At 40.2% G+C, this 25,403-nt stretch overlaps 1 protein-coding gene, 1 long non-coding RNA gene and 1 pseudogene across 2 annotated transcripts; 1 reads left to right on the top strand and 2 right to left on the bottom strand.

Annotated features, from left to right (window-relative positions):
- Nucleotides 1–11,385: 11,385 nt before the first annotated feature.
- LOC120928569 lies at nt 11,386–12,316 on the top strand. Its single transcript, XR_005747232.1, has 2 exons — nt 11,386–11,992; nt 12,076–12,316. It is a non-coding gene; the product is annotated as an uncharacterized LOC120928569 (long non-coding RNA).
- A 1,569-nt stretch (nt 12,317–13,885) lies between these two features.
- Nucleotides 13,886–16,826, bottom strand: LOC120928250 (putative nuclease HARBI1). The gene is made up of 3 exons (XM_040339356.1): nt 16,731–16,826; nt 16,368–16,592; nt 13,886–14,694 (listed from the first exon to the last, which is right to left on the bottom strand). The coding sequence occupies exons 1-3, from the start codon at nt 16,824–16,826 to the stop codon at nt 13,930–13,932; spliced, it is 1,086 nt and encodes a 361-aa protein (XP_040195290.1). The 3' UTR covers nt 13,886–13,929.
- Nucleotides 16,827–16,859: 33 nt separating this feature from the next.
- On the bottom strand, nt 16,860–17,875 carry LOC120928249 (annotated as a pseudogene).
- Between the last annotated feature and the right edge of the window lie 7,528 nt (nt 17,876–25,403).

Here is a 25,403-nt window from a genome sequence, read left to right as displayed (position 1 = left end):
CAAGATTGCGAATCATTACGAATGACCGCAATGTATTTCCGAAAGTACAAATCCATTCGAAGCATGGTAGTAGACACGACTCAACGAAAACAAAACAATGTTACGAATCAACGGAAAAGGCAATCTCACAAAAGTAACAATTACTAAATTACGAGTAGTGTACCGAATAAACAAAAATTATTATCCAACAAAATTACGAATTTCGAATCAAAGAAAATAAATTAGACAGAATTACGAATCATTCAGTATCAACAAAAATAAAACTGCTACGAAAATACAAACGAGTACGAATATGAAGATTCACATCTTCCAAAATTATGAATCTTTACGAATCTACGAAACGAGACAAAACTAAAGGAAACAATTTTTTTTGTTGTGCACATGTCTACAAAACAGTTATCAGTGTGGCATAGCCCAGCAAGCACCATAGTTTCCTTTCTTTTGAAAGCAGCTACTACACATCTCAGAGAGCCAGACAATTATTTTGAAGTCCATGTCAAGGTTCCTGTAGCAGATATCCCTTAATTTGCTGATGATACCAAATTATGTAGGAAAATAAATTCAGGATGTAGCATTATTACAGGAAGACCTTGATAAAAAAAAAAGGGGGGCTGGGCAGCTACATGGCAGATAAAATTCAACATTGAGAGATGAAAGTCATTCACTTGGTTGCTAAATACGCACATGCAAATTACACATTAGGAGGGACTCCCTTAGGAGAAACATAGATGGAAAAGGATCTATAGGTGCTTATAGATCACAGACTTAGCAATAACATGCAATTCCAAGCTGCAGCTAACAAAGCTTGTAAATTACTGTCATGAATTACAAAGGACATACTGTATATTCAAGATATAAATCAATAATTGTACCCCTTTACAAAACACTGGCATGGCCTCATCTTGAATATGCGGTTCAGTTTTAATCACCAATCTAAATGAAAGATGTTGTTGAATTAGAAAGAGTTCAGTAAAGGGCAACATAAAATGGGGAAGGAGGACCTTAGCTACGAGGATCAATTATGTAGATTACAGTTATTCACTGCGGAGAAGAGGTGCTTAAGATGGGATATGCTTACAATGTACAAATATGTACAGATATTGTTACAATTGCAGTGGGTGACTCCAGTAATTGTAATAAACGGTTTACTCTAAGGTCCCTGAAGAGGACAAGCAGCCGCAACTTTAGGGTAGAAGAAAGGTTTGACCTTCTAAAAATGCGTAACTCCCTCTCCCAGAAAGTGGTACTAACTGAGAGTTTTGACAACTTTAAAAAACTTTTAGATATGGACTTCTGCAGCGTTAATACCAGGCAGGTTAGTATGAACCCTTTAGCACTGGACATGTGATTTAAGAAGACTTTCTTGGTCCATAGATGTCTCTGTCCTGCAAGGCCCAGTGGTAGTTACTGAGATAAATCATACACTTCATATTACATAATCAGCACAAAATAATGGTTTTATTGTTCCATTTTTGGGGTTTTGTAGGTCAGTTTTAATGATCCTGTGGAGGCATACAAACTAGTAGGGTATTTTCAGGGGTTATTCTTTGTTTACAAATTTATGAAATATCAGAAAATCTAATTACAAGCATACACAGAATATTAAACATATTCAGAAAGGCAATCTCTGCAGAAGTGACATTAAAGGATATGCAACAATATGTAAAAAAATTCAGAAACATAGCAAATGTCAAGTATTTTCTTTAAAAAAAATTCTCACTCTTGTTCAGTAACTTTAACTGTCAAAACATGTATCTGTACCAAACAAGACTTGTGCAGAATCAAAAGGTTTGTTCCTTAGCAACTCTGTCAGCGACATTAAATTGCTGCATTTCACAGAAACACCACAATTATTTACATTGCGAATTTGTAAACATCACTATCATTTTCATCTGTTTTTCTATTGCAATGGCACATAATTAAAAAAGAGGGCATAAAATGCCTTTCGGCATATATTTATCGTATAAAAGTCACATGTAGTAAATACTGCACGTTATGGAGTAATGAAAGTAACATTTCAAAGAGACTATTGTTTCCTAAACAAAAATAAATATAAAAATCAATTATCAAAAAGAAAAAAATACAATACTTTATGCATCAAACAATGTCTTATTCTTCATCTCAGAACCAATTGTTATGGGTGTGATACAAAATTTTTAATATACAGTACTTTCGTTTTTTTTCAGCAAGTAGCTAACTGCTGTTACTACTTACAATTTCAAAGCTTAAGGAGAACAATAAAGATAAAGATAGCTTTATTTATTGAAAGTTACAAGAAGGCAATTGCAAACCAATACATTATTATTAAAAGATATACTGTATGTAGATGAATCAACAAATGCTTAAAACAAAAGAAAATCCCTTCCAATATCATTCTACCGATATAGCAATATTTTTTTATTTTTTAACAATAACAGGAGTAGTGACTAGCAAAAATCTTACACATTAACAAAAAGCAATATGTATTTCATGTACTGTATGTAACTTGGCTATGCAACTAATTGTTATATATTCGTTTTCTCAGAGAATAGGTGCAGGAACTCCTCCTTTCTAAGTCACCCCTTGTCTCCGCCTCCTACTCACCTACGAGTACCATTCATTGGTTCTACCCACTACCCATTTCCTGGTACTGCCCCTTTTAGAAAATACATATTTAACTAACATTTGTGCTGCCAAGTTATTTTCATTGAATTTCTTAATGATGACAAGAAATGCAGTAAAATAGATCCCCTCAACCAGCAACAGTAGACCCCCCTTCCCTGCAAAATAGACCCCCAGCACCAACAACAAGCCTCCCCGCAACCAGCATGCATAGACCTAGAAGCCAGCAACCATAGACCCCCCCTCTTCCCCACAACAATAGACCCCCAACAACAATATACCCCCGACAGAACCAACACATTACCCCACAACCAGGATCAAGAGACCTTCCAGCAGCCAGCAACAATATACCCCTCACTCAACAGTAGATTTTTCCCACTAACAATAGACTCCCCATCAACAACAATTGACCCCACCACAAAAATATTCCCCCTTCCATCAACAATAGATCCCCCAGCAGCCAGCATCAATAGACCCTGCAGCACACCTCAGCACCCCTTGTTAATACATACAGTCCATGCTGCAAGTGCTGGAACTGCATTCCCTGCATTCCCGCTAAAAAAAGCCCTGGTTATACTTTATACTTAGCAAACATTACACTGTGTAGGATGTGCTTTGGGGAGATAGACAATGTAGAGTAATTGTATAAATGATTCATCATAACATTCACAGTACATGGACCCAACATTCGCCAGGCAATATTCATCCTTTTTACAATGTGCATTTGGGGCCAGGAGCCTGAATTACAGCGGCAGGGTATTTTTTTAGAAGCACCTGATTAGAGCCATAGGCTCTAATAGGCGTCCAAAACAGTGACCAGCGAGCACCATGCTAGGCGCTCGATGTTCACTCAGCGTTATGTTAGGAAAGCAAATTAATTGCTTTCCTAACATTGAACTGCCTCTAAGACAATCAGGTGCTCAGGTCTGTTACCTGTCATCCGATTGGCAGAAACGACAGGCGCTGTGATTGTAGCAGAGGACAGGAAGAGAGGACGGGGGAAGACATTGAGGAGCATGGAGGACACCACCGCTGTGACCCGCTGCCTCACTGAGACAGGCAATTGCTGGGCGGGTGGGGGATGCACACTGGCAGCATTTGATGGGCACAGTAGCGGCAATTGATGGGCACACTGGCAGAAATTGATGAGCACAGTAGCGGCAATTGATGGGCACACTGGCAGCAATTGATGGGCACAGTGTCAGTAATTGACGGACACACTGGCAGCAATTGATTGGCACAGTAGCCGGAATTAATGGGCACACTGGCAGCAATTGATGGGCACAGTAGTGGAAATTGATGAGCACACTGGCAGCAATTGATGGGCACAATAGCGGCAATTGATGGACACAGTGGCAGCAATTGATGAGCACACTGGCAGCAATTGATGGGTACAGTAGCGGCAATTGATGGGCATACTGGCAGCAATTGATGGGCACAGTGGCGGCAATTGATGGGCACACTGGCAGCAATTGATGGGCACAGTGGCAGCAATTGATGGGCACAGTGGCAGCAATTGAAGGTTACAGTAGCTGCGTTTGATGGCACAGTGGCAGCAATTTATGGGTACAGTGGCTGCATTAGATAGGCACAGTGGCTGCATTTGATGGCACAGTGGCAGCAATTGATGGCACAGTGGCTGTGTTTGATGGGCACAGTGGCTGCATTTGATGGCACAGTGGCTGCGTTTGATGGGCACAGTGGCTGCAATTGATGTTTTTTTTTTCAGTCTGTTTGCTCACCAGCCACCACTAGCGACATCTGTTTTTGAATAGGAAAAGGTAATCCCTATATCATTATTGATGTTATCTTCCCTGCACATTAACAGTATGAACATATTTGAACATAGCGTTTGCTAGATTGAGATTGGATAATGAAAATGAAATGATTGCCAAAAGAGAGTGATGAACCTCTGTTAAAAGAATTATGTTATGATGTAATTTGCCATATTTGGACTAATACCAAATATAGACTTCCAGATGCCATAAAGAGCTCTGTTGAGAAACCTCCCCAGATTTCCCTGCTCACACAAAAACCCTTCAAGTGATTCCTCATTTTTTAACTAGAAGTTGGGAGGAAGCTGTATTCTCTTTCAGGGGACCGGTTGGAAGATGCCAAAGCAATCTGGAAGGTACGCATTAGTAAAATTACCAACATTAAAATATTTTTATGTGTCTCTGGGTGTGTACATGTATATACAGTTCACTAGGGAGGGGCCAACTATCTTCTACCTCCTTACCCTAAATTAGGAATTCAAAATAAACAATATATAAAGAAAGAAAAAAACATCTGTAACCCTGATTGTGTCAAAATGGTGTGAAAAAAATATTTCAGCAAAGTTGCTCCGCTTGGTCGAAACCTTTTTTTTTTTTTTTACAATTTTAAAATTTTATCGCAAGATTAGCAACAGGAGGCTTTTGACAACTTCAACGGTTGGACTTGGCAACTCTCTCCAGTTCATCTTTCTTCTTGATGGCATAGGAGTAAGGACTCGTACACACGACCAGTTTCCTCGGCAAAAACCAGCAAGAACCTTGTTGGGAGATATTTTTTGGTCGAGGAAACCGGTCGTGTGTACATTTTCGTCGAGGAAACTGACGAGAACCTCGTCGAGCCAAAAAGAGAGCAAGTTCTCTATTTCCTCGTCGGGAGTCCAAATTTGGCTCGCCGAGGTTCTCGACGGGCTGGTTTACGACGAGCAACTCGGACGTCTGTATGCTAACAAACCCGCGCATGCTCAGATTAAAGTAGTAGACGGGAGCGCAACTTCAGTAAAAGTATCGTTTGTCATGGAGATAGCACATTCGTCACGCTGCCAACATTCTATAGCATCGTTTAAATGCCGCGCATTTCAACCATCTTTAGAATGTAAAAAAATGTACATTAAATGTATTCTTTTGCTGCTTATCTTCACACAGATTATTGTCAAATTTGTTTCACCTTTTTAATGCTGATATCATGAATATAGACAAATCTTTTCTCTCTGCTGTTTTTTTTTTTTTTTTTTTAGCAAACAAGTTTTTCATTTAAGATAATTTATATTATGAGTTTATTGTAATCATTTTTTTTTCTTTTTCTGGAAAGTAACCACCATTGTAACCTTCTTGTTTTGTCTTATGTGATCTGTCCCTTAATAATATTACCTTTTGACATTATTTGTAAAGTTAACCTTCCTTCTCACAAGGGACATATTTTTGCTGATGAAAAACACATAGACAAGTATGAATTTCAAATCCAAAAAAGACCATTTATTTCGGTCATGAACAGAACAAATAAAATAAATATATATATAATAAATGAAAGACAGCACTCAATACCCTGCTGGCATTTGTGCAAAGCCAGGTGGGGCACAATGTTACATCATGAGCAGCTGGATCCTCGAATTGGGACATTGAGTGGCTCATCCAGGAAGGAGCACAATCTGGTCTTGGACTCCCAGAGGTCTGGAACAGGAGCAGGTCAGGCAGATGTCCCAAGGAAGTGATCCCACAGCAGACTGCCTTCTGTCACACCACCTGGAAGCAAGGGAGTCACTTTTTGGTCTTCCGGACAGCCTTCTTCCTTGCAGCCTTCACTGCAGCCTTCACTGCAGCCTTCTCTGCAGCCTTCTCTGCAGCCTTCCTTCTCTGCTTGGCTGGAGGTGGTGCCAGTGGAGTAGTACTTGTGCCAGGAGGAGGAGAAGGTGTAGGAGGCAAAGTTTCTGGAGCAGGACGAGGAGAAGAATTCTGATTTGCGGAAGTTTCGTGAGCAGGAGGAGGATGAGGAGAAGGAGTTAGAAAAGTTAGAAGAGTTTCGTGAGCAGCAGGAGGAGAAGAAGAAGGAGTTTCTGAAGTTTCCTGAGCAGGAGGAGGATGAGGAGAAGGAGTTGTTAAATTTATAAGAGGATCAGGAGGAGAAGAAGAAGTGTGATGAGTTTCATGAGCAGGAGGAGGATGAGGAGAAGGAGTTAGAAAAGTTAGAAGAGTATCAGGAGGAGAAGAAGAAGTCTGAAGATTTGCAGGAGCAGGAGGAGGAGGATAATTATATGGTGGGTGACTACGGCCGGGGGTCCAAATCACTGTTTCGTCAGTGATTAGGCCCCTCACCCCCTGATTGAGCAGGCTTATGAGGAGGGGCTCAAATCGGAGGCGCTGCTCCTCAGTCATTTGCCCCATTTTTGACATGACCAGGCTGCCATAACTCTCCTCGGTGGTGGTAGGCTGCTGGAGGGCGGCCTGTGCATCACGTATCAGGGCCAGTGCTGCTTCACTGACCCTCATATCCCTCCTTTCCCTTCGATTAGGTATGCGGATGGGAGGCACCTGGCACCTTGTGCTGCTGCTGGGCCCTGCCACCTCCTCTGTGGCACTAGGCCCTGCCACCTCCTCTGTGGCACTAGGCCTTGCCACCTCCTCTGTGGCACTAGGCCTTGCCACCTCCTCTGTGGCACTAGGCCTTGCCACCTCCTCTGTGGCACTAGGCCTGGCCTCCTCCTGCCTGGCACTTTCCTGAACCTCCTGGCCGGTGTCCACCTGTGTATCAAAAAGGGTCATTTTTAAAGTGGTTTTTAAAATTCACACACAATTTACAGCTCCTGACTATTGATATATTTTAGGCAATATTTTGAAAAGCTAATAATTCTGACACCAGGAGTTAGCATTATTTTTACAAATACTTTTGTGGCAACTACTGACTAATGATATGGAAACCACATTTCGCCCAATTTTTTTTTTTTTAACATATTAAAGAGGAGGTTCCACCATAACCCTAAATTACAAATAAAACATTTTACTCAAAAAATTACATTAAAAGAATGTTGAAGTTTTACTCGCCCTAACTAGCTGTTGCTATGTGGACATAAAAAATCTGCCTCTTCATCCGCCGTGGTGTATTATGTTCCTCCTCCTACACTGGGTGTCAACTTGTGAATGGGACGCGCTGCATTCTGGGAACTGTGTGTGTCCCCAAAAGCAGCCGGCCCATTCACAAAGCGCCACGCTGTTTGCATATGCGCATTATGAAACGGGCAGTGAATCCGTTTGGCATCACTGCCTGTTTCCCTTAAAGCGGATGTGCCACGGGAAAAATATATTAAAAGCCAGCAGCTACAAATCCTGCAGCTGCTGACTTTTAATATAAGGACACTTACCTGTCCTGGAGTCCAGCGCCGATCGCAGCAGATGACGAGCCGATCGCTCGTCACCCTGCTGCTCCCCCCTCCATCCTCGGTGAGGGAACCAGGAAGTGAAGCGCTCCGGCTTCACTGCCCGGTTCCCTACGGCGCATGCGCGAGTCGCGCTGCGCCCGCCGATTGGCTCCCGCTGTGTGCTGGGAGCCGAGTGTTCCCAGCATACAACGGGGGACGGACGGGAAGGAAGGAAAAAACCCGTCCTTTGCCCGTATCGTAGGGCCGGAAGTGGGTGCAGATACCTGTCTGTAGACAGGTATCTGCACCCCCCTCCCCCCTGAAAGGTGTCAAATGTGACACCGGAGGGGGGGAGGGTGCCGATCAGTGGGACTCCACTTTAGAGTGGAGATCCGCTTTAACTATGGATGGTTGCGCTTGGAGCTGCTAGGATTGAGTATGGGCCTCGGCGGGGGCTGACATCGCTGGCGGCTCGGAAAGTTACGTGTCATAATTTTAAAGTCATATATATATATATTCGCAAGCACACCAGGGATCATAACGTCCAAAGATTTAATGCATATCTATTATTTCAAAAAGAGCAACGTTTCGAGGCCACGCAGGACCTCTTCGTCAGGCATCTTTTTCCCTGACGAAGAGGTCCTGCGTGGCCTCCAAACGTTGCTCTTTTTGAAATAATAGATATGCATTAAATCTTTGGACGTTATGATCCCTGGTGTGCTGGCGAAGATATATATATATATATGATTTGCTTTCCGGTTCCCAGCCGGTGATCGTTTCAGCACCCTTTTACTACTTGGCCATTTTGCCGGAAGGTGTGCAATTGGAATATTTTAGAGATAATTTTAAAGTCATCAGCTACAGTGTTTATGATTTTCATACTTGTCAATTTTACTTTTTAGAAATGTAACATCCGCTTTAACATCTCTTTGTCAGCAATTCAACACCACCAAATAACACATTTAAAGTACTATACCGGGCTCCAGGCAGGCAAATCAGGCTGTTCCTCCAGGGTGGAACGCTCCTCTTGATTGTGAGAGGGCTCCCCTTCAGGAGGATCAGGTTGGCTGCAGGGAAGGCTGGAGGGAAGGCTGGACCTTGCTCTTCCCCGTCTGGGAGGAAGGCTGGAGCGAGATCTTCTCTGTCTGGGGGGAAGGCTAGAAAGTGACTCCCTAACTTCCAGGTGCTCATCCAGAAATGACAGTCTGCTGTAGTACCACAGCGATGGGACATAGACCTGCTCTGCTCCTGCTCCAGACCTCTGAGAAGCCAGGACCATGTTCCGTTGCTTTCTGTATGAGCCTCTCAATGTCCCAATCCGAGTATCCAGCATGTCAGTTGTAACATGGGTCCCCACCTGTCTTTGTACAAATGGTAGCAGACTATTGAGTGCTGCCTTTCTTCGTTCTTTATTTTTTGACCTTGGGTCTTTTGTGGCCCAAAGAACGGGCAGCTCTCTTAATTTGTCAATAAAAATGGCAAGAAAATCTGGGTCATTGAACTTATTCATTTTTCTGCAAGACAAAAAATATGCAAAACACACAATCAGTCTAGAAACGGTAGTAATCTTTATCCCCATATAGCCTTTAAATGTCTTTGCAGTATAGGCAGGGCCGCTGATAGAAATCATGGGGCCCCGTACAGCCTACCTGACGGGGCCCCCTTCAGCTCCCCCCCTGGCCCTGCCTTGAAACTGTATTTACGGGATTGGCGTCATTGTTAGGCACCTGGAGCAGACAACCGGGGGAGGGGGGGGCTGCCGCAAATTGAGTAGCGGAGTGGGGCCCTTTACAAATTAATATTAAAACCGAAAAAAAAAAAAAAATTATTTTATATATTTTTTTTTTTTTTAAAGGGGGGGGGGGGGTTGCCATTCAGGGCCCTGGGGACCTCTGGGCCCTTTAATTAAAATACAAATAAATCATTTTTCTGAAAAATGGAAGAAAAGGGGGTTTGCCACATCTAGACCTCATGAGCCCTTTAGTATATATGGAAGAAGAAGAAACTAAATAAATTATAATAATTTCTAGAAAATAAATAAAACAAGGTGGATTGCCATCCGTGGCCCCTGCTGGCCCTGGGCCCCCTACAACAGGGCCAGCTGTACTGGCTTATCAGCGGCCCTGAGTATAGGCCAATGACGACACAAAATCAAAGTATAGCTACACTCTCGTCGGTCAACCGTCTTCCTCCGCACCCCCCAACGTACGTACGACACGTGTGTATGTTATCACGCCCCTTAGCTTTCGTCGCGCAATCGACAAGAAGTAATTATGTGAGCAGGTTGTGAGATTCATGCCTAAAACGACGAGATTCATGCCTAAAACGACGAGATTCATGCCTAAAACGACGAGATTCAGGCCAAAAACGACTAGGTTCATGCTAAAAACGACGAGGTTCATCATGCAGCGGTTACGTACAGCCCGTACGACATTTCCATGTCAGATCTTGGCTGACTGACATCGAAATTTCTTTATTTTCTTGCTTTCTGCTCGGTTAACAACATATCTAGCTAGCCGCCAAACTCAAAGTTTCAATAAAACGTTACGTACCGTCGTATGACACGGTCGATAGTTCCGTCTCCTTCTACAGATTGTGAACGCCGCCTTCATTCACGTGGTATCCCTTTATACACGCGCATGCGTGACGCTCCGCCCGTCTCCACACCCCTGACGTTCTTTTTAGTCTTTTCCCCGCCCCTTCTCTCTCCTTGACCCCGCATCAACAAGATGGCAGCAGCACCCGAGCACCCCAACATGCCTGCCCCAGCCCACAGACACACTGGCACATCTCGCCGATATAAAGCAACCAACATGACATTCCAGGAGATGGTGGAGATGGTCCAGATCCTCCGGGAGGAGGATTATGACGGGAAACACGGGCCATATCTCCACCCTAATAAACTCAAGGCCCTGATCATGTCAAAAGTTGAAAGGAGGATCTTCAGGAAATTTGGGATCCGAAGGTCTCGGGAGCAGCTGAGAAAGCGCTGGTCGGACCTTAAGTTGAGGGAACAAGAGACCCTTCAGAAAATCCGGAGAGAACTTAGAAAAAGTAAGTAATTTTTCGGGGTAATCCTGTCTTGTGTTTGTAATTCTCGCCATGTGATTTTTATTGAAGGTTGTACTGTATTATGTATTTCATGTTAGTGGGCCCAAATATTTGACGTGAAAGTCGTCGTTAATTCACAGAACGACGACTCGTACGACCAAAGATTGTGCCCATCAACATTTTATTTCTTTTTCCAGATATTTTTATAAATTTTTTAGTTTTTAGTCCTTAGATATATATATATATATATATATATATATATATATATATATATATATATATATATATATATATATATATATAGAGATAGATAGATAGATAGATAGATACAGAGAGAGAGATTAAAGGGCTCATGAGGTCTCCATGTGGCAAACCCCCATTTTATTTTTAATAAAAAAACAATTACAAAATTCAAATTAAAGGGCCCAGAGGTCCCCAGGGCCCTGAATGGCAAATCAAGCCCCCCCTTTTTCATGTTTAAATAAATGTTTAGTTATTTATTTCTGAAAACTACTTTTTTAAGTTTTTTATTTTTTATTTTGATTCTTAATTTGTAAAGGGCCCCCCTCCGCTTTGTAATTTTGATTTCAGACGGCAGCCCCCCCCTTTTTTCTGATCCAGGTGCCTACCAATGCCGCCAATCCCGTAACGTGCTGCAGAGACAGTTTCAATGCGGGGCCAGGGGGGCAGCTTAAGGGGGTCCCGTCAGGTAGGCTGTACAGGGCCACATGATTTTGCTCAGCGGCCCTGGTGAGATCCAATGAGGATTTAATTTAGATGTGTTTTTAGTAATCCAAATTAAGTGAATATACAGGAAAAGGATAGTGTGCTCATCAGTTGGGGACACATGCGGTCAGTAGCACAATTGTTGGCCATCCAAAATAAATTTTTTAGTGGCGAACACAAAGGTGAGGTCATCCAGTGGATACTTGTTTGGCTTCCATGTTTAAAAAGACAAAAAAAGGTACACAGATTTTGCTTAATCTTTGGCAATGCCTACAATCCTGTGTCCTGCTTAGAGGGTTGTTAAAAACCAACAATAGTCCCATAATTTATTGTAACAATTATTCATATTCCTCTTTCAGGACTTCAATATTTTTCTATAATGTTTGAAACACCTTTTCTTCATTCTTGTAGGGCGACAGGAAGCAGCAAGCCAGGAGGCAAATGAAGGACAACCCCCGCGGGATCAGGATGAGGCTGCAACCACATCTGGTAAAGTATCATCTAAATTTGGTTAGCTAGATGTAGGCCTGCGTAATTGTACTAAATGGTTTTGTCCCCCATTTCACGGGCAGGTGGTGGCTTGGACAGGCAGACGACACAGATGGTTATCAGTGAAATATGGGCATGCAGAGAGGAAGTTGAGGAGATCCATCTTGCCAACCGGGAAATAAAAAATCGGACCAGGAGGGTTGAAAATAAACTTAAAAATTTGTTGGACATTTTGGGGAGAGTGTAAATGATTTTTGGAGTTAGGATGGTCAAAAAAAAGTACAAAGTGATTTGTTTATTTTTGATAATCCCAAAAGAAAAAAATATATATATATAAAGTGATTGTTGTGAATCAAAAAAACCAAAAAAAATATATAAAGAGATTTTTATCTTGTTGTGAATCAAAAAAAACCAAAAAAATATATAAAGAGATTTTTATCTTGTTGTGAATCAAAAAAAAAAAAAAAAAAAAAAATATAAAGTGATTGTTGTGAATCAAAAAAACCAAAAAAAATATATAAAGAGATTTTTATCTTGTTATGAATCAAAAAAAACCAAAAAAATATATAAAGAGATTTTTATCTTGTTGTGAATCAAAAAAAAACAAAAAAATATATAAAGAGATTTTTATCTTGTTGTGAATCAAAAAAAAAAAAAAAAAATATATAAAGTGATTGTTGTGAATCAAAAAAACCAACAAAAATATATAAAGAGATTTTTATCTTGTTGTGAATCAAAAAAAAACAAAAAAATATATAAAGAGATTTTTATCTTGTTGTGAATCAAAAAAAAAAAAAAAATATAAAGTGATTGTTGTGAATCAAAAAAACCAAAAAAAATATATAAAGAGATTTTTATCTTGTTATGAATCAAAAAAAAACAAAAAAATATATAAAGAGATTTTTATCTTGTTGTGAATCAAAAAAAACCAAAAAAATATATAAAGAGATTTTTATCTTGTTGTGAATCAAAAAAAAAAAAAATATATATAAAGTGATTGTTGTGAATCAAAAAAACCAACAAAAATATATAAAGAGATTTTTATCTTGTTGTGAATCAAAAAAAACCAAAAAAATATATAAAGAGATTTTTATCTTGTTGTGAATCAAAAAAAAACCAAAAAAATATATAAAGAGATTTTTATCTTGTTGTGAATCAAAAAAAAAAAAAAAATATATAAAGTGATTGTTGTGAATCAAAAAAAACAACAAAAATATATAAAGAGATTTTTATCTTGTTGTGAATCAAAAAAAACCAAAAAAATATATAAAGAGATTTTTATCTTGTTGTGAATCAAAAAAAAAAAAAAAAAATATAAAGTGATTGTTGTGAATCAAAAAAACCAAAAAAAATATATAAAGAGATTTTTATCTTGTTATGAATCAAAAAAAAACAAAAAAATATATAAAGAGATTTTTATCTTGTTGTGAATCAAAAAAAACCAAAAAAATATATAAAGAGATTTTTATCTTGTTGTGAATCGAAAAAAAAAAAAAAAATATATAAAGTGATTGTTGTGAATCAAAAAAACCAACAAAAATATATAAAGAGATTTTTATCTTGTTGTGAATCAAAAAAAAAAATATATATATAAAGTGATTGTTGTGAATCAAAAAAACCAAAAAAAATATATAAAGAGATTTTGATATCTTCAAAAATTTGTTTAAAAAATGTACAAATCACAAATTGGTAAGAAGATTGTTAAAATAAATAAAATAATCGTAAAAAATAAAGTGTGTGGTGTTTTGATTAAAGAACCTGTAACTTTACATGTGTTTACTTTGTGTGTTACCTGGGAAATGGTTGTGAGTTGGCAAGGAAAATACACTTGACACTACATGTAGTACATTATGTAAAATGATGAGGCAACTTCAAAAAACACAAGCGACCAAATTTAAATTTTTGGGTACACTGATTTATAATGTGATAAAACAAAGCTAAGCCAAATTGGCTTGTGAGGGAATGGCCCCCCTACCCATAAAATACTCCATATATTGGTCACGGACTGCACGGCCACTTTGGGGGGGCAAGCCAGTACGGGCAGGTTCCAGGCCCGGCAAGATTTGCTCGGGATTGTTAAGTCCAGCCTCAGGCCCAACCATGGCCATATAGTTTGTGGAATTTCGTCTCAAAAAATTATGTAAAATGCAGCATGCAAATACGATATAGTTCCATTTGTACTCCGCCATATGGATCGAGGTTAGGAACAGGCGGAACCGGCTGGCCATTATCCCGAAGGCATTCTCCACCACCCTCCGGGCTCTGGCCAGCCGGTAATTAAAAACACTCCTCTCTGGGGTGAGGGTGCGCTGGGGGAATGGCCTCATTAGATGGGGTCCCAGGCCAAAAGCTTCATCAGCCAAGAAGACGAAGGGGAGTCCTTCCACGTTGTCCGCATCCGGTGGCAATGCAAGATCTTCGTCTTGGAGTCGTTCCCCGAACTCAGTCTGCCTGAAAGCTCCCCCATCCGACATCCGGCCGTTCTTGCCCACATCAACGTACAGAAATTCGTACTGTGCTGACACCACCGCCATCAGCACAATACTGTTGAACCCCTTATAATTGTAGAACTCAGAACCAGAACGGGGTGGAGGCACGATGCGGACGTGCTTTCCGTCGATGGCTCCCCCGCAGTTGGGGAAGTTCCAACGCGTCTCAAACTCCGCTGCCACAGTCTGCCATTCCTGTGGCGTGGACGGAAGCTGTGTAATAGAAAAATAAAATATTTTAAAAATATTTGGAACATAACATTGCAAGCACGTTAGACAAAGACATCATAATTATTCTAACTTTTAAATTAAAAGAGCTTTTTACAACTAAAATATAATGCACAATTAGCACTTACATCACCCCCTCTGATGGATCAATGATCAAATTTGGGAGATAAAAAAAATAAAAAAATAAAATAACAATTATTCCTAAACTCCCAAACTCATCTAGCCCTCTCCAAAATGACTATTAAAGTCTAGGTTCACCAATATTTGTTCAACTTTTTCTGGGTGAACCTACACTTTAATACACATTTTGGAGAGGGCTAGATGAGTTTGGGAGTTCCTTTTTTTTTTTCCACCATGAAACTCCCAAACTCATCTAGCCCTCTCCAAAATGACTATTAAAGTCTAGGTTCACCAATATTTGTTCAACTTTTTCTGGGTGAACCTACACTTTAATACACATTTTGGAGAGGGCTAGATGAGTTTGGGAGTTCCTTTTTTTTTTTCCACCATGAAACTCCCAAACTCATCTAGCCCTCTCCAAAATGACTATTAAAGTCTAGGTTCACCAATATTTGTTCAACTTTTTCTGGGTGAACCTACACTTTAATACACATTTTGGAGAGGGCTAGATGAGTTTGGGAGTTCCTTTTTTTTTTCCACCATGAAACTCCCAAACTCATCTAGCCCTCTCCAAAATGACTATTAAAGTCTAGGTTCACCAATATTTGTTCAACTTTTTCTGGGTGAACCTACACTTTAATACACATTTTGGAGAGGGCTAGATGAGTTTGGGAGTTCCTTTTTTTTTTTCCACCATGAAACTCCCAAACTCATCTAGCCCTCTCCAAAATGACTATTAAAGTCTAGGTTCACCAATATTTGTTCAACTTTTTCTGGGTGAACCTACACTTTAATACACATTTTGGAGAGGGCTAGATGAGTTTGGGAGTTCCTTTTTTTTTTTCCACCATGAAACTCCCAAACTCATCTAGCCCTCTCCAAAATGACTATTAAAGTCTAGGTTCAACAATATTTGTTCAACTTTTTCTGGGTGAACCTACACTTTAATACACATTTTGGAGAGGGCTAGATGAGTTTGGGAGTTCCTTTTTTTTTTCCACCATGAAACTCCCAAACTCATCTAGCCCTCTCCAAAATGACTATTAAAGTCTAGGTTCACCAATATTTGTTCAACTTTTTCTGGGTGAACCTACACTTTAATACACATTTTGGAGAGGGCTAGATGAGTTTGGGAGTTCCTTTTTTTTTTCCACCATGAAACTCCCAAACTCATCTAGCCCTCTCCAAAATGACTATTAAAGTCTAGGTTCACCAATATTTGTTCAACTTTTTCTGGGTGAACCTACACTTTAATACACATTTTGGAGGTGGGGGGGAACATTACAATAACACAATACATTGTAAAGTGACTAGGCTAGGTGTGTTAGGGCCCAGGATAGCATGCTGGGGAGGTAAGTGAAGGGAAATAGGCATGTGGGCCTTAAAAAGGGACATCAATAAGAGCTTAGAGCATGCATGGGGGCAAAGGGGACATTCACAGTACATTACAAGCATGGTAAGTAGGGAGGAAGGGAATAATTACAATACATTAGCATACATTAAAAACATTACATGTGATCTTAAAGGAGAAAACTTACCCTCATATAGTCATCCTGCAGAACCTGGATGATGGCAGAACAGGTATCTGGGATTATGAGGCCCAGAGCCTGGGGGGAGATGCCCGTCGAGAACTTTAAGTCCTGCAAGCTTCTCCCAGTTGCCAGATACCGTAAGGTGGCAACTAGCCTCTGTTCAGCGCTGATGGCTTCCCGCATAACAGTGTCCTGCCTGGTAATATAAGGCGACACCAAAGCCAACAGCTGCTGAAAGACAGGATCAGACATCCTCAGAAAATTCCTGTAATCTACAGGATTATTTTCCTGGATCTCCCGCAGCAGAGGCATATGACAGAATTGGTTCCTACGGAGCAACCAATTCTTGGTCCATGAACTCCTCCTCACCCTGTTCATGGCTGGGTCTAGGTCTAAAGCAACAAGACCTGAACCATACATTTGCATAGCACGAAGTCGCCTACGACGATCAGGTGCCTGCAACATGGCTAGAAACGACCGTGTAATCAGACCGCACAATCAGACCGCACTGAAGAACAGCAAGTGCTAGGAAGAACGCACTGAAAATCTTAAACGAGCGCACAGAACCGCAATGTAAAACAATACGACCTGACCGCACGTCCCGATAAACAAGCTACGATCCCACAAGCACAAACTGAACGGCAGAAAACGATATGAAAGCACGACGAATGAAAAACGCGAATCGTCACTCACCAAACTTTTACTAACACGCGGAAACACGATATCAGCAAAAGCAGCCCCAAGGGTGGCGCCAAAGAATTCAAACCTCCCATTTATAGTGCCGTCGTACGTGGTGAGCGTCACCACGCTGGAGAACGAGTAAATTGTTGTCTATTACGTGTGTACGCACAGCAAGCCCGTCGAGCCTCGGAACAAGTCCAACAAGGAACTCGACGAGGAACTCGATGTGTTTCGCCCGTCGAGTTTCTCGGTCGTGTGTACGAGGCCTTAGAGGAGCCCTTTGCTATGTTGATGATCTCATTGACTACACATTCAGCAATGGTGTTAATGTTCCTGAGGGCAGCTTCACAAGCTCCTTTGCACAAGATCCAGATAGCCTGATTGACTCTTCTCAGTGGGGAAGTGTCTTCTTACTGTACCGGCTCTACCGATACGGGTAGTCTACACGAGGACCGCTGTTAATGATGGCATTCACCAACACTTGCAGGGGGTTCTCACCAGTCAGCAGGTGGAAGGATCTCAAAGGCGTGCTTTGTAATCCTGACTGTCATCAGCTTCTTGCCGTTGTTCCTGCCGTGCATCATGAGGGAGTTGGTCAGACGCTCCACAATGGGGCACTGGGCCTTACGGAAGCGATTGGCGGTATAACGTCCTCCGCTGTGTGGACGGTACTGGGCATACTTCTCCTAAAAGGGCAATGTAATCCTGCAGAGAGATGTCATTGATCTGAACATCATCAGTACTCCTTTTCCCGAACAGTTTAATTTCAGGGGACTCTGCCCCAACAGGAACAGATTCCCAGTCTGCCATCCTGTCTGCTGGCCTACGTCCTAGCAGGTCGGAGCTCAGAGCGGAAAGAGCCTTTTTTACAGCTTACTATAAATGTAACTTTTAACAGCTGGCCACACTGTTAAATAGGGTGCATGTGGGGAAAAGAATTACAAGCAAATCTTTTACAAGCATACACCCCTGGATTTGGTTATTCCATTGACAAAGAATTTGAAGTACAGTATTTGTCATGTTCAAGGCCTTCAAAAATCCTTTTTTGCCCCCCACAGATTCAGATATCAGGGAAGATACAGTTGCGTTCAAAATAATAGCAGTCCAACATCCAGGGCCGCCATCAGGAATTATGGGGCCCCTTACACAGCTTCAGGCATGGGCCCCCTGGAGCAGAGAACCGGGGGGGGGTGCTGCCGCCTGAAATTGAGAAGCGGGGGGTGGGGGCTGCCACGGATTGAGAAGCGGGGGGGCCCTTTACACAAAAAAGAAGAAATAAAGAAAAAAATGTATAAAAAAAGGGGGTAGCCATCTGGGGACCTCTGGGCCCTTTAATAAAAATAAAAAAGATATATAAAAAAAATATATATTTTTTTTAAAAAGGGGGTTGCCATCTGGGGACCTCTGGGCCCTTCTGGGCCCTTTAATAATATATATAAATGTTTGTGTGTGTGTGTATGTATATATATATATATATATATAAAGAAATTACAAAAAAGGGGGGTTGCCATCCGGGACCTCTGGGCCCTTTAATAAAAATGAAAAAAAGAAACCTCTGGGCCCTTTAATAATAATAAAAAAAATATATATATATATATATATATATATATATTAAAATAAACATTTATGAAAAAAAGGGGGGTTGCCATCTGGGGACCTCAGGGCCCTTTAATAAAATATATATATATATATATAAATAAAAAGGGGGGATTTGCCACACATGGGGCCCTGGGGACCTCTGAGCCCTTTAATAATAATATATATATATATATATATATATATATATATATATATATATATATATATATAAAAATATATAAAGACAAAAAAATATATATATAAAAAAATATATATAAAAAAAATATAATTTTTTTATTAAAAAAGGGGGGTTGCCATCCGGGGGCCCTATAAAAAAATATATAAAGACAAAAATATATATATATATATATAAATAAAAAGGGGGGATTTGCCACACATGGGGCCCTGGGGACCTCTGAGCCCTTTAATAATATATATATATATATATATATATATATATATATATAAAAATATATAAAGACAAAAAAATATATATATAAAAAAATATATATATAAAAATATATAATTTTTTTTATTAAAAAATGGGGGTTGCCACCCGGGGCCCTGGGGACCTCTGGGCCCTTTAATAATAATAATAATATTATATATATATGGGGACCTCCAGACCTCTAAAAAAAAAAAATGGCCCTTTATTAAAAAATAAAATAAAAATATATAAATAAAATATTTTTTTATAAAAAATAAATAAAAAAGGGGGGTTGCCATCCGGGGCCATCCTGGGGACCTACGGACCTCTAAAAAAAAATTTTTTTTTTTTTAAAGGGGGTTGCCATCCGGGCCCCTGGGGACCTCCGGGCCCCTTACAGGTGTAATGCCTGTACCCCCCTGATGGCGGCCCTGCCAACATCACTAACCAGATCAATCACTGTTTTTGGCATAAATTATATTTCTACATGGTAAATAATTTACTAGTAGGTGTAGCAGAGTAATAGAAAACCAACAGACCCAATAGTCATGACATGCATGCTGCTGATTCTGTGTAATTGAATCATTAATTGAAAGGGGCGTGTTCAGAATAATAGCAGTTGGTGAGGTCATTCAGTCTGTGAAAAAGCAGGTGTCACACAGGTGGCCCTTATTTAAGGACAAAGGTAGCAAATGTTGTACATGCTGGGTATAGTGCATTTCTCTCTGAAAATCTGAGTAAAATGGGTTGTTCCAGACATTGTTCAGAAGAACAGCGTGCTTTGATTAAAAAGTTGATAGAAACTGATAGGCTGCTCAGCTAAGATGAACTCAAATGCCCCGTACACACGTCCGGTTTTCCCGTCGGAAAAAACTGCAACAAGAGCTTTTCGTCAGAATCCCGACCATGTGTATGCTCCATCTGACTTTTTCCCACAGGAAAACTGCCCAAAAAAAAAAGAGCAGGATCTCTTTTTTCCCATCAGGAAAAAATCCTAGCGGGAAAACCATTCTTCTGTATGCTTTTCCGACGGTAAAAAAAAAAAAACATACATGCTCAGAAACAATTCGACGCATGCTCGGAAGCATAGAACTTCATTTTCTTGGCTCATCGTAGTCTTTTACGTCACTGCATTCTTGGCAGTCAAAATTTCACCAAACTTTTGTGTGACCGTGTGTATGCAAGGCAGGCTTGAGAGGAATTCCGTCAGGAAAACCATTGTTTTTTTTCCAACTGGAAAACCGCTCTTGTGTACGGGGCAAAAGGCTTTGAAATGGCAACCAAAATCAGAAAGACATGGATGAAAATGGAAAACTACCCTTAGAATAGACCGAAGAATAGCAAAAATAGCAAAGACTTAGCCAATGATCAGCTCCATGGTGATCAAAGAAAGTCTAAAGTTACCTGTAAATATTGTAACAATTAGAAAACGCCCATGTGAAGCCAAGCTATCAGCAAGAAGCCCCCGCAAGGCCCCATTGTTAAAAAAATGACATGTGCTGAAGAGGTTACAACTTGCCAAAGACCACATTAATTGGCCTAAAGAGAAATGGTGCAAAATGTTGTGGACTGATGAAAGGAAGATTGTTCTTTTGGGTCTAGGAGCCTCAGACAGTTTGTCAGATGACCCCCAAACACTGAATTCAAGCCACAGTATACTGTGAAGACGGTGAAGCATGGTGGCACAAGCATTATGATATGGGCATGTTTCTCATACTATGGTGTTGGGCCCATTTATTGCATACCAAGGATCAGTTTGTATACATCAAAATACTTGCAGAGGTCATGTTGCCTTATGCCGAAGAGGAAATGCCCTTAAAATGAGTGTTTCAACAAGACAATGACCTCAGTCACACCAATAAGCATCTTGATTCTGGACCATCAAGATTAACGTTATGGAGTGGCCAGCCCAATCCCCGGACCTTAGCCAATAGAAAACTTGTAGGGTGAAATAAAAAAAGCTGTTTGAGATAAAACCAACAAATGCAGAGGAATTGTGGAATGTAGTGCAATTGTCCTGGATGGGAATACTGTACCTGTTCACAGATGCCAGAAGTTGGTCGGCTCCATGCAATCCATGCAATGCAGGTGTGAAGCAGTTCTCAGAAATAGTGGTTATACAGCTAAATATTAGTTTAGTGATTCACAGGAATGCATTTGCATGTATGGAAATAAATGCTATTATAAGGATTTTGCTATTTCTTCATATAACTGTAACCTTTGTGTCAAACTTGCAAAAAATGTATGAGCCTCATAAAACAAGATGAGGATTGCCTCCTTCACAGCATACTTTGATCTCTACCCAAAACCTTTATATAGTTTTCAATAGAGATTTTAGTAGATATGGGACATTTCTCCGATGGGGACACAGACAAAAATACATTTTTTGTAAGGCAAGGAAGAGTCAAAACTTCTGACAATGTTTTTATTGATATCTGTGCCTTTCTTTGCCAGTGATTACAGTAACCTCCATTTCTTGTATGGGCATCACAAGGATAAGGTAATTTTTCCTCAATCTGTCCAAAATGGATAAAGAAAAAAAATGTGTTGGAATCAGACTTTAAATAAGGCTGAAAGTATTGATGTTATGTTATTTGGTTGCCCTTGCTTCTGCCATTAAAAAAAAGAGCAGGTCAGATAATTATCTATTAATTTTATAAGGGTATTCAAGGGTCTGATAGAGCATACTTCTCTTCCCCCTTGCCTCTCAGATGCAAGGCCAGACTGTGTGAGGAAGAATCACTAAGACCCCTTTTACACTGAGGCACTTTGCAGGTGCTATAACGCTAAAAATAGCGCCTGCAAATCGCCCTAAAAGAGCCGCTGCTGTCTCTCCGATGTGAAAGCCCCAAGGGCTTTCACACTGGAGCGGTGCGCAAGCAGGACGGTAAAAAAAGTCCTGCTAGAAGCATCTTTGGAGCGGTGAAGGAGCGGTGTGTATACCGTACCTCCACCGCTCCTGCCCAATGAAAAGAATGGGCACCGTGGCTATACCTTTGTGGCGCTTTGCAGTGATTTTAACCCTTTCTCGGCTGCTAACGGGGAGGTAAAAGCGCCCTGCTGGCGGCCGAACAGCGCCACAAAATTGGCAGTAAAGTGCCGCTAAAGATATCAGCGCTTTACTGCCAATGCACCCACCGCCCCAGTGTGAAAGGGGCCTAATTTTTTATATCTGCCTGATGTTTAACCTGCCTAGTGGTATTCCAGAGTCTGGCTCGGGGTAAATTTTACATACCAAAAGCAGAAACCCCGAGCCAGACTCAGGATCGCATTGCAGGATACAGGGGAAGTTGCTTACCTTGTCCCTGGATCCTGCGATGTGTCATCTCGCTCGATTCACACACTGGTGACTGCTGAGTGCCGCCGAGCTCCGTTCCCGAGGGGCGCGAAGCACGGGGGTGGAGTTCGGCGCCAAATTCAAAAAAGTAAAAACGCAGTATATATACAGTATACTGTAATCTTACCGATTACAGTACTGTATCAAATAATTACACATCCGCTTTGTTCCTAGTGGTCTGCCCAGTGTCCTGCATGCCGTTGTATATTCTAAAAACAGTTCTTTCTGCCTAGAAACTGGAGATTGTCCATAGCAACCAAAAAGTGTCCATTTATGTCAAAAGTGGTTTTAGACCAGCTAGAAAACAGCGATAATAAATTAGAAATCACTTGCAGATTTGAGCGATAGCGATTTGTGGGGAAATTTGTCATCAAACACTGAAAGTAATGACAGCGACAATTCTGCAACTGAGCAAATTTCTGTGTTTTTGATTTAATTACATTATTAAATAATTGTTATTATTATTATATTATTATTTGTTATAATTATTTATAGTTATTTATTATATTATAATTAATGATTTTGTGTTTCAAACTTTATCATACCCAGGATGTCTACTAGACTCTTATTTGGACAGATTTAAGTGAGTTGTTTCTAAGAATTGCAGACCTACAATATAAAACGCCAAATTTCCAAGCAAAATAATTGTACCGCTTTCAGCATCAAAAAACGGTAATCATACCGCCAGGGAGGTTAAACTACTTTATCGGCAGACCTAAAGACAAATTTTGATTTTGGATCTGATTTAAAACTGACATTTACTCTTTGGTGAGATTACTGGGTGGGAAATCACTCATGTTTTCAACAATATCTTAGAAGAAAAGAAGGCTGGATGGCCACACTCCTGTGCAATTTCTTTATTCAAGTGCCGGATACAAAGATAAACTACAGGTATTAGCTTACATGTTTCACAGCAAGGTAGGGTGCTTACTCATAGCTCAAAAAAATGGTGTCTACGTTTTCAACAATATCACTTGCTACTTCATCTTAATTTTTAGACTGCTATAAGACTGCTATAAACACTGACACATGTGTTCATAAATGGAGAAATCTGTAATTTAAGTAACTTTGATGCATAATAATTAGGCTCAATGGATAATGCCTTAACACCAGCCTAAGGCCTGAGTTAATGTTGTGAATGTCATATGTTTGTTAAAAATGGCCATTAATACTGAGCATATAAACCCCTATTTTGAATCTAACAAATAAAAGAAAATATGGTGCAAACTGATTGACAAAGTACTTTATGATGATTAATTTTAACTGTTTGGCTCATGATTACAGCGGAGGGGTTGATTTACTAAAGGCAAATAGACTGTGCACTTTTGCATGTGCAGTTGTTCTAGGGCTTAGGTACAGCTTCACGTTACTACGAATACCCAACCACATACAGAAAAAAAAAACGGAATTTTTGCTTGCGCATGATTGGATGATGGAAGTCAGCAGGAGTAAGTACTGGAGCAACTGCTTGTGCAGAGTGCAACTGCACAGTCTATTTGACTTTAGTAAATCTACCCAATAATGTTACGAGCTGAAGATATGATAAAACTTATATTCTTTGTACACATACTGTATGTTATGGGATTTTCTTTTTTGACTGCTGCTGTGCTTATTCTTACTTCAACAGTTCCAAGAGTATCTGCTGTTAGCAATGTAATAAAAGTGGGGAGTTGTAACACTGTATATGTAAAATAACCAAATTACCATTTTAGTTTCATTGTATTTGTTTTAACCTTTTGATGGCAATTCTGATTACAATGGCTTATTGATGATATGCTGTGGGTAATTGTACTTTGAGAATATGTATACACCATTTTAGAATATTATATTTTTAAATATTAACCAACTTTAGATAAATGTAGTCAGTAATAATTAAGATAAACCAACAATATATACAAAACTATGCTTCAATAAATTAATGAGGAAATGTGGGAACTACTATTTATGACCTAATTCTAAAAATGCTAGGTGCCTGGCATTTGGTGACAATAATATTTTCTGAATCACCGACCAGATGCAAGCATGCACAAAACAAAATTGATGTAGAGGCAGAACTCTTCATCTACACACATTTTTTGGTTCACTGACACAGAATATGGAAGCATTTGGATCAACATTATTATTATACATGGCAGCCAGAAAAAGAATTTTAAAAGAAGAATAGGGATTGGCAGACTACATAATTTTTTAGTACATCTTTCTTTTTAATTACAAAACTGCAACACTCAGCAATGTAAATTAACTAAGTGATTAAAGGAATCAGTCAGTCAAGATTTTCAGATGAAGTCAGCAATGGCAGTCTATATTATTTGCCCTGCACAGGTTTTCTTTATTTACTCTATTCCAAAATCAAAAAACTAATTCGACCTTTTATACAACTGGAGGAAATGCTTAAGCTTTTACTGTTGGTTCCTTTAAGACGATCTTCAGGCCAGAGGAGTTTTCTGGGCTTTGCGATTATGAGATCACTGTGATTGGCTCTCACAGTGATCACATGAAAGGAAGCCTGTCCGATCAGTTCCTGATTGTAAACACTGACCAGGAGCTGGGAGCAACTAACCATGCTCCCAGCACAAAACAAGTTGTACGTATATATGAGGTGGTATGGCATAAAGCAGGGGTGTCCAAACTTTTTTCAAAGAGGGCCACATTTGATGAAGTGAACATGCTCGAGGGCCGACCATTTTGCTTGACATTCTTTGAACCATTAAAATTTGATCTAAGTGTGTTTGCCCGAGCATTAATACACTGCCCAACAAGAATTCTCTTGCCTTCGTAGCTGTGTGTGGTGAAGAGATGAGCTCAGGCGTGTTATTTGGATATTCTGTATAAATCTCTTTTGTGGCCCCAACAAATCCCCAAGCGCTGCTCAGGACCAAGGTTGAGCTTGGGCGTGTTATTTGGATATACCGTATTTATCAGCGTATAACACGCACATGCTTACCATTGCCATGAATGCAGCCTCGCCATTGCCATGAATGCAGCCTCACATGTGCCATGAATGCAGCCTCACATGTGC

This window comes from Rana temporaria, chromosome 2, assembly GCF_905171775.1.
Source record: "Rana temporaria chromosome 2, aRanTem1.1, whole genome shotgun sequence".
Classification (NCBI taxonomy): domain Eukaryota; kingdom Metazoa; phylum Chordata; class Amphibia; order Anura; family Ranidae; genus Rana; species Rana temporaria.
Note: the sequence above shows the minus strand (reverse complement) of the source record. Positions and strands in the feature narration are given on the sequence as shown.